The 10,328-nt window shown below is 45.3% G+C and overlaps 1 protein-coding gene across 1 annotated transcript; it reads right to left on the bottom strand.

Moving 5' to 3' along the window:
• Positions 1 to 7,327: 7,327 nt before the first annotated feature.
• Positions 7,328 to 9,849, bottom strand: LOC138772558 (paraneoplastic antigen Ma2-like). Its single transcript, XM_069953041.1, has one exon. The coding sequence runs from the start codon at positions 8,660 to 8,662 to the stop codon at positions 7,355 to 7,357; it is 1,308 nt and encodes a 435-aa protein (XP_069809142.1). The 5' UTR covers positions 8,663 to 9,849; the 3' UTR covers positions 7,328 to 7,354.
• Between the last annotated feature and the right edge of the window lie 479 nt (positions 9,850 to 10,328).

A 10,328-nucleotide genomic window follows, 5' to 3' on the forward strand; every position in this document is an offset into this window, starting at 1 on the left:
GCATGAAAGCACCCTTCACGTGTTCAGATTCTAGACACAAAATACCGAACTTGTTGTGTCTTTAAAGCCAGATCCTAAAGATTGATACTTAACCCCTTAAGGACCGGGCCAATTTTGTATTTTGCGTTTTCGTTTTTTCCTCCTTGTGCTTAAAAGGCCATAGCACTTGCAATTTTTTACCTAGAAACCCACATGAGCCCTTATCTTTTGCGCCACTAATTATACTTCGCAATGACAGGCTGAATTTTTTCATAAAGTACACTGGAAAACCAGAAAAAAATAAATGTGTGGTGAAATTGAAAAAAACAAACAAAAAAACGCATTTTGTTTATTTTTTGGGGGTATTTGTTTTTACGCCATTCGCCCTAGCGTAAAACTGACATGTTATGTATGTTCCTCAAGTCGTTGTGATTACAACGATATGTAACATGTATAACTTTTATTGTATCTGATGGCTTGTAAAAAATTCAAACCATTTTTAACAAAAATATGTTCCTTAAAATCGCCCTATTCCCAGGCTTCTAGCGCTTTTATCCTTTGGTCTATGGGGCTGTGTGAGGTGTCATTTATTGCGCCATGATGTGTTCTTTCTATCAGTACCTTGATTGTGCATATGCGACTTTTTGATCGCTTTTTATTACATTTTTTTCTGGATTTGATGCAACCGAAAATGCGCAATTTTGCACTTTGGGATTTGTTTGCACTTACGCCGTTTACCGTGCGAGATCAGGAATGTGATTAATAGTTCGGGCGATTACGCACGTGGCAACACCAAACATGTTTATTTATTTCTTTTTATTTATAACATGGGAAAAGGGGGGTTATTTACACTTTTTTTAGGGGAGGGGGCTTTTTATTATTAATGGCACTTTTTTTTTTTTTTTTTTTACACTTATACTAGAAGCCCCCCTGGGATTAAGGTTATTCCTCCTGGGGTTAGGGTTATTCCCCCTGGGGGACTTCTAGTATAAGTGTAGTCTAAGTGCACTGATCTCTAATTTAGATCTATGCTGCATAGTAATACAGCATAGATCGATGAGATAGGCACTCGATTGCTTCCGGCTGCTGAAGTCCCTTACCGACCGCAGGGCGTAAATATATGCCCGCAATCGTTAAGGGGTTAAAGGAACAGAAACAGAAAGCTGTCAGGATCTATAGTCTGGGGGTGGTATTGGTGGTGGTAATGTTCCTGCTAGGGCCTGAGCTAATCATGTAGGGGCATCGGGGACAGAGAGATTGCAGATAGTGCCTAACGAAGAATCAGAAGATGTTATAGTATGGTACAGTATGTAATATTATTACAGCGATTCCCAATTCATATTGTTTCTATGCTTTACTACCCTTAACTAAAAAGAAACCCTGCTGCTTCCTAACCATAGGACCCTTCTGTCTCCTAATCATAGAACCCTGCTGTCTCCTAATCATAGAACCCTGCTGTCTTGCTGTATCCTAAACATAGAACCCTATATTTTCCTAACCATATGTAGCACACCCGTAGGTGGAGCTTTGTTATAATAATTGGATGGGACCCCTGCCTGAAACCTTGGTGACACCCCAAATATTCCCCAACTCTCTGACACAGTTTCTTTGACAGCAGGAAAACACATTTATTGGGACAGGTTAGTAGAATTGTCCTTAGAGCAGGTAACACAATAGACAAGTAGCAAACAGCAACAAAAGAAAATGATTTGCCAATTAACCACCAATAATGAACTTAAGGTAATGTTATTAATTACACATGCATAGACATCTAATCACACAATAAACTGTAATTTTATGATCCAACTGGTTCAAAAATGCCCTCAGAGGTTCTTGTCTGAGGTAAGAAAAAAAACAGGTTTAAGGAGGAAAAATGTGTCCATAGTCCTCTAGTACCAAAACCCAGAGAAGTCCAGCATGTGCAAAGCTGAGAATGAAGTAGCTCCCACAGATAACAGTGCAGGGGACTGCTAGGCTTTAGCTGTAATCTCTCACTGTAGATGCAGGTGGGGCTGTCACTTATTCCCCTCACTGTCACACATACACCTCACAGCACTTGTATTTATTCCCTGTATTTTCCCTCCAGTCTGCAGGGTTATATGTAGAACACTGGGGCTGCATGTGATGTGGCTCCTGTAAGTATGTGGTACTGTTATCTCCTGCTTAGAAATGGCTGACAGCACTACACATCCACCATGTGTCCTTCCTGAAATAGTGGCCGCCTCACACCAACACTGTAACTTGTTGCACACTGTAACTGGTTGTACTCACAGCCCGGGCATGTGTCTGATAACAGGCAGGTTCCTTGCAGGTGCTTTATGGGGTGATAAATGTCTTTTAGTTGAGCAAACACAGGGGTCTCTTCACTTGCTTCCAGCAGCATCCCAACACACTGTCCTTGCATTCCCAGCCTCCTCTTCCTCCTCTCCCCCCGGCTCCTCCCACACTGACCCTGGGGGATCATGGGTCTTGTAGTTTAAGTATCCATCACTGCACTGGAAAGCTCTGAGAATAATCCCACCCCAGCGCACAGTCTGAACAGCATTAACTCTTTATTTGCTGAAGAATTCCACCAGCAGAGGAGCTCTACATTCTCCCCCCACTTGAAGTCTTGAGTCCTCTCAAGATGAGCAAGAGAAAATATGGGTTATTATAAAACTGTAAAATTATTAATACACCATCAAATGAGCAGTAGCATTATATGCAAGAGGAACATCCCACCAAGGCACATCACCACATTTTGTCTGGGGCAGGGTGTCACCAAGTGAACTAACATTCAGGGGAGAATGGGCGAAGGTCAGTCTATGAGCAGTCCTAATAGGCTCTTGAGTACTATGACCCAGGGAATCATAGGTAAGTCTTTGTGGAGGTCTAATGGGTCTTGAAGGTCTTGATTCAGAGCTTATAACAGAGAAGCTTGACTCACAACCTGGTTCAGACTTTTCCTGTTTCTTTTTTTGAGATGTGTCTTGCCCAGCTCCATTTCCCTTATCCTCATGATTAAGAAAAGTTGCTTCAGCAGAATGTGCAGGGCATTCACCAGGGGTGTCGGTGCGATCTCTATTGTCCCTTGGCAGGGAATCGTCTGCATCCAGGGAAGACTGATCATCCAGCTCTTGTTGGATATGTTGGGGAACGAATTCTGGAGCATTGATATTCAAATTAATGTCTGATGGAAGATCCACATTCCAGTCATGGAAAAACTCATCTAGCTCCCACTCATCTTCGCTTGGATTTGTCTGTTCCCTTGGGTTAGTTTCCTCCTGATTTAGGAGTAAAGGTTCCCTTCGCCTCAGTCTCCTAGACCGCCTAGAGTTGGGTTTGCGCTGAGCTATTTTAGGTTCTGAAGTTATAATCCTTGCAGATTCTGTCAAAAGCATAAGATTATTTCGATGCCATGTCTTGATGGGTCCATTCTTCCCTTCTGGGCAAATTTGATACACCGGGATGTCAGGCAACTGTGAGCAGATGATGTAGATTTGTGAACCCCAACGATCGGCCAGTTTGTTTTTTCCATGAAGACCCAGATTTCTTAGAAGAACCCTGTCTCCTGGTTGTAAGTCATGGACCTTCACCTTTTTGTCATAACGAGCTTTATTTTGATGGTGCCGTTGGCCAGCAGTAGCTTCCGCCTGTTCATAGGCCTGTTTCAAGTTTTCCTTTAATCTTCTCACATAGCTTGCATGTGATTGTACGGATGTGTCATCAGCAGTAACACCGAAAACCAAATCAACTGGAAGTCGAGCCTCTCTTCCAAACATGAGGAGGTATGGAGAGAATCCTGTAGCATCACTTCTAGTACTGTTGTATGCATGGACGACAGTAGCTACATGCCGGCTCCAATGGGCTTTCTTCTCGGCCGACAGTGTACCTAACATGTCCAACAAGGTTCTGTTAAAACGCTCCGGCTGAGGATCGCCTTGTGGGTGATATGGGGTTGTACGACTCTTTTGTACACCCAGCAGAGTGAGTAGCTCATGAATCAACTTACTTTCAAAATCTCTCCCTTGGTCTGAATGGATCCTCCTTGGAAGGCCATAGTGCACAAAGAACTTTTCTACAAGAATCTTTGCCACTGTAATGGCTTTTTGGTCACGGGTAGGGAAAGCCTGAGCGTATCTTGTGTAATGGTCGGTCACCACTAATACATTGCTGACTCCACCTTCATCTGGTTCAATGCATAGGAAATCAATACAAACAAGATCCAGCGGCCCTTGACTTTCCATTTTCCCAAGAGGAGCGGCTCTAGCAGGCAGAGTTTTCCTCTGAATGCAGCGAAGGCAAGAACGGCAATAATCTTCTACATTCTGCTTCATGCATGGCCAGTAGAATCTGTCCCTGACTAGGCCTAAAGTTCGGTCAAAACCCAGATGACCATGATCATCATGTAGTGATTGAAGTATTAAGTCCTTGTACTTTTGGGGGAGTAGTAGCTGCCACTTTTCACTGTTTAGCTGACTTGGAGCTCTTCGGTAGACCAGCCCATTGCGGATTTTCAAACGATCCCATTCTTTGGCAAGGAGTCTAGCCAACGGATGATCATCTGTGTGCAGTATATCAGCTTGTTGTTTTTGGAGAGCCGCTACAGCTAGCCCACAGAGTGAATCTTCTCTTTGATCTTTCTTCAAATCACCTTGCGTAATAGCAGGAAGAGGTGAAGCTTGCAAAGTTACCAGATTACAGTAGACTTCAGGCACACTCTCCTCGTGAAGCCCTAGCTTTCGCGCCCAACATCCATTTTCAGAGCAACAGCTAACATATTGACACATGGTCCTCACCCCAGGTGCAGGAATTTCTACCCACTCATCTTCAGGGTGCATATCGCCATGAGGTCTTCGGGACAGTCCATCTGCATCCCCATTTTCCTTACCAGGGCGGTACTTAAGGCTAAAATTGTAATTTGAAAGTGCAGCCATCCACCGATGTCCTGTAGCATCCAGCTTGGCAGTGGTCAGTATGTAAGTCAAGGGGTTATTGTCAGTTTGAACTTCAAATTCAGCTCCATACAAGTAGTCATGTAATTTGTCAACCACAGCCCATTTGAGAGCCAAGAATTCCAGTTTATGGGCTGGATAGTTCTTCTCTGTGGGAGACAAACTTCTGCTCACAAAGGCCACTGGTCTTAGTTTCTTATCATGTTCTTGATATAACACTCCTCCAAGACCTTCTCGGCTTGCATCCACGTGCAGCACATACGATTTGGCAGGGTCAGCATAGGCTAGCACAGGAGCATGGGTAAGGCAGTGCTTCAACCGTTCGAATGCCTGCTCGCATTCAGGACTCCAGCGGTCTTCAATGCACTCCTTGGATTTTCTAGGACCCTTTGGTTTCTGGAGAGCCCTCTCTTCATCAGTGTCACCGGGTTCCACTTCATTCTGCAGCAGCTGATTGAGCGGTCTCGCTACTTTGGAAAAACCCTTGACAAATCTCCTGTAGTAACTGCAGAACCCCAGGAAAGAACGTAATTCTGTGATCGTCCGGGGCTTGGGCCATGATGTCACAGCTTCCAGTTTTTCTGGGTCAGTGGCTATTCCCTCAGCAGAAACCACATGCCCTACATACGTCACAGAGGGCTGAAAAAACTTGCACTTCTCAAGAGACAACTTCAGTCCTTCCTGCTCAAGCCGATCCAAGACTCGCATCAGCCGGTCAGTATGTTCTTCCAATGTCTTTCCGAACACTATTATATCATCCAGATATACGATCACTTCCAGCAGATGCATGTCACCGACTGTTTTCTCCATAAGTCTCTGAAACGTAGCTGGAGCCCCCATGAGACCTTGTGGCATTTTGTCAAATTCAAAGAATCCACCTGGATAGATGAAAGCCGTCAACTCCTTGTCTTCAGGGCTCATTGGAATCTGATAGTATCCACTCCTCAGATCCAGGACACTAAACCACTTACTCCCTACCAAACAATTTAAAGCATCTTCAATTCGAGGGGTGGTGTACTGATCAGGAATGGTCCGCTGATTTAGAGTCCGGTAATCAACACACATCCGAATGGTGCCATTCTTCTTGCGCACCACAACTATAGGTGAAGCATAAGGACTTCGGGACTCTCTGATTATCCCAGCCACTTTAAGGTCTTCCAGATGCTTACGTAGATCCTCTAAATCACCAAGAGCTACTCTTCTAGGGCGTTCTCTGAAAGGTCTATCATCTTTCAATCGGATCTGGTGTTGCGCACTCTTTGCACATCCCATATCCAGCTCATGTGCGGAGAAGCAGTTTTTTCGAGCTTTCAACAACTTTCGAACTCTGTCTACCCACTCTTGTGACATTCGACCTCCTCCTATATCCACTTCATCAATCAGGGCCTCAACAGTTTCTGGACTTGCTCCAAGGAGGGCTGCAGAGGGTAAAGGGGTAGCATTGTAAACCTTCCCGAGGCGTATAGAAGGCCTTAAAACTACTGGAGCACCCCCAGTATTCTTCAACCCCACTAGAAGGGAGTCCTGTGGATGCTTTAATTTGTTCGATGGCCAGACTTCTGGCACTAATTCTACTCCAGGAGGTAAATCTGCTTCAGGATCCATCTCCATCATAAGGTGAGAACTGGTGCTGTCACGGTACATTTTAATTTTGGCCCTCATGCAGGTAACTTTACCGGGTAAAACAGTATATTCTTTACTGGCTTGAGTCCACACATGACCAATATCTTCCTTCTGGTATCTTTCCTGGGACTTTAGCAGAGCAAACATGGGCCTCAACACTGGGTGCACTGCCTCCTGCTTATTCACCAATTGAGGTTTCAACATTCTTCGTACAAAGTCAGTGTTGGTGCCTACCAGCATGGCTGCTTCCCCACCTTCTTTAGGTCTGGGGCAGACAACAGCCAAAGTTTCGAAAACTTCCGTTGATCCCACCACAGAACAAGGAAATTCCACCTTGAGAGATACATAGCCATCATAAGGGAACTTCGTGTCACTGAGGCCCCAGATCTCCAGATTCTCTAACTTGTGAATAGGGAGATGCTTTAGATGCTTCTGGTAGAAATCCCTAAAAAGTACTGTTATCTGAGCTCCCGTATCCAACAGGACTTTGCTGTACACTCCTTCAATCCGGACTGAGACTACTGGGGAAGGCCCAATTAACTCAGGAGGTGTTCTTGATTTTGTGTCTGTTGTAGCATCAATCAAAACCTTCTGATATCTGGTTTTGGGCCGACTCGTGGTACTTTGAGAATAGTCATACATGGTGGGGTCTTCTATCTGCTTCTGTCGTGTTATGGCTTTAGTTTTGTCTCTCACCCACTTCAGTGGTAAAGGTTGAACCTCAGTTTTGGTTTTAGCTTGAGGGTTAAAGTTGAAACGGTCCACTCTATGTTTTGCTTGATTGGAGTTCCTTCCTCTGGGGCACCCAGCTGACTCCTTCACTGGGGCCCTCTGAAGTTTCCCGGCGGCTTTCTTGTCTGCACTTCCTTGGAGGTTTCAAGGCTTGGGCATTGCCTCCTAACATGCCCTCTTCCTCCACACTGGTAGCAGATTATAGCATCTTTTCTTTTTCTCTCCTTCTGGGAGGCAGTACCCGAGGGCACAGTCTCAGCCCTTTCATCAGGCTGTAACTGAGTACCAGCTACTAAAGTCACCAGCTCAGTTAGCTTTGACACTTGTTCCCTCAGCTGAGCTAACTCCTCCCCAGCACAACAAGCTTGTACTGTCTGCACTTTAGTACTGAAGGTTCCTGGGACCTTGACACTGACCCCTTTTTCCTCCAACATGGCTTCCTCTTCTCGGACCAACTTGACCAATTGGTTATATCTAAGAGTGCCACAGTCCCCTTGGGACCTCAACTTGAGCATAACTGGGTCTAAGGGTAGGGCTCCTCGAAGTAGCTGTCTTACTCTGACACTGTCCACTGAGTCGGCATCCATCCCTCTCTTCAGCCTCATCTGATGCAATATTTTATCCAACCGCTGTATATAAAGAGACAGCTTTTCTCCCTTTTCTTGGTAAGTGTGCTCAAACTGGTACAAGAGTTCAGAGACTCCCTCTGTCCTACCGAACACATCCTGTAGTGCCTCCAGGTAGTCGTGTGCAGTGCAGTCTTTCTTACTCAACTTAAGATTCCTAATAGTATCAGCCGCTACCCCTTTCAAACTTTCCGCTATCCTTTGCCTTTTGAGAGCTTCAGAAACTTCCCATTCATCCAGACCTTGCAGAGCCTGTTCCATCCAGGCCTCAAAGCTTTCTTCATCAGATGGGAGAGGCTGAGTCCCTGAGAACATTGGCAAGCGTTTATATCTAGCCGTTGAATGTCCTGACTTGGCACACTTTTCCACTAATTCACCAAGAGCATTCAGAAACTCTGGGCCAATTGTGGCGGTAGTGGTTGTTTGAGTCGAAGGTTGACTTGCAAGCTGTATCGGCTGTTCTTCAGCTGGTACGACTATTTCCACTTTGTATTTTTCATTTCCTACTTCCAGATTGCTAGGCACCACTACATTAGCAACAGGGCAGTCTAATTCCAATAGAACTCTCATGGTATTACCACTCTGGTCTTGCTTTAGACCTCTAATGAAACAACGACTGTCGGACAGAGTCTCGTCCATTATCTGGTAAATCTGTCTATGGGTAAGGATGGTGGTGGAAATGGACAGGCCTAGACAGTGACTCTGGTCCAGTTGGAGGGTTCTGCACCATTTAGCAACGGCTTGTGGGTCTAGGGTTGGTTCTGCCATTATTTTGCTGTTGCTGACTGGGTCTGAGACACTTTGGGGGGAGGGAAAGGGGCGGAGTCACTCACAAGTAGGCGGGCCACCGAGTATCCCGGACGAGCCCCCAAATGTAGCACACCCGTAGGTGGAGCTTTGTTATAATAATTGGATGGGACCCCTGCCTGAAACCTTGGTGACACCCCAAATATTCCCCAACTCTCTGACACAGTTTCTTTGACAGCAGGAAAACACATTTATTGGGACAGGTTAGTAGAATTGTCCTTAGAGCAGGTAACACAATAGACAAGTAGCAAACAGCAACAAAAGAAAATGATTTGCCAATTAACCACCAATAATGAACTTAAGGTAATGTTATTAATTACACATGCATAGACATCTAATCACACAATAAACTGTAATTTTATGATCCAACTGGTTCAAAAATGCCCTCAGAGGTTCTTGTCTGAGGTAAGAAAAAAAACAGGTTTAAGGAGGAAAAATGTGTCCATAGTCCTCTAGTACCAAAACCCAGAGAAGTCCAGCATGTGCACAGCTGAGAATGAAGTAGCTCCCACAGATAACAGTGCAGGGGACTGCTAGGCTTTAGCTGTAATCTCTCACTGTAGATGCAGGTGGGGCTGTCACTTATTCCCCTCACTGTCACACATACACCTCACAGCACTTGTATTTATTCCCTGTATTTTCCCTCCAGTCTGCAGGGTTATATGTAGAACACTGGGGCTGCATGTGATGTGGCTCCTGTAAGTATGTGGTACTGTTATCTCCTGCTTAGAAATGGCTGACAGCACTACACATCCACCATGTGTCCTTCCTGAAATAGTGGCCGCCTCACACCAACACTGTAACTTGTTGCACACTGTAACTGGTTGTACTCACAGCCCGGGCATGTGTCTGATAACAGGCAGGTTCCTTGCAGGTGCTTTATGGGGTGATAAATGTCTTTTAGTTGAGCAAACACAGGGGTCTCTTCACTTGCTTCCAGCAGCATCCCAACACACTGTCCTTGCATTCCCAGCCTCCTCTTCCTCCTCTCCCCCCGGCTCCTCCCACACTGACCCTGGGGGATCATGGGTCTTGTAGTTTAAGTATCCATCACTGCACTGGAAAGCTCTGAGAATAATCCCACCCCAGCGCACAGTCTGAACAGCATTAACTCTTTATTTGCTGAAGAATTCCACCAGCAGAGGAGCTCTACACATAGAACCCTGCTGCCTTGTACTCATAGAAACTCGCCAGCTCATAATCAAAGAATCTTGCTGCCTTATAATCATAGAGTGGTGTCCCACCACAGGTGGTTTTATGTCTCTCCTTTGCACCTCTCAAAAAGCTCCTTCCTTCCGGTTAAGTGGTGATGAAGGGTACTTTACAGTTTCACTACTAGATGTCAGTATTTTGTATTCCTGTGTATTACACAGCTTAGGAGGTTCATAGGTTAATGTTTTATTGTATGCTATGTGTTATTGGGGGCCAATGGGAGGTGCTTTCTACCTCTGGCCGATCTCTTTCCCTCTTTCTTATGCACACACTCATCCCCACAACTCAGAGGGTAGTTCACATAGCCACTGTAGGAGGATTTTCTTTGTGGAGGAAATACAGTTCAGTCTTATCCATATTCTTGTGGGAGAAAGACAGACAGAGCAAGTGTCCCTGCTGTTACCAAGCCAGGGCC

The sequence above is a fragment of the Dendropsophus ebraccatus genome, chromosome 14 (genome assembly GCF_027789765.1).
Source record: "Dendropsophus ebraccatus isolate aDenEbr1 chromosome 14, aDenEbr1.pat, whole genome shotgun sequence".
NCBI classification, from domain to species: domain Eukaryota; kingdom Metazoa; phylum Chordata; class Amphibia; order Anura; family Hylidae; genus Dendropsophus; species Dendropsophus ebraccatus.

Coding starts and splice junctions, on each gene's coding strand:
- LOC138772558 (XM_069953041.1), bottom strand. CDS start 8,662: ATGGCAGAACCAACCCTAGACCCACAAGCCGTTGCTAAATGGTGCAGA.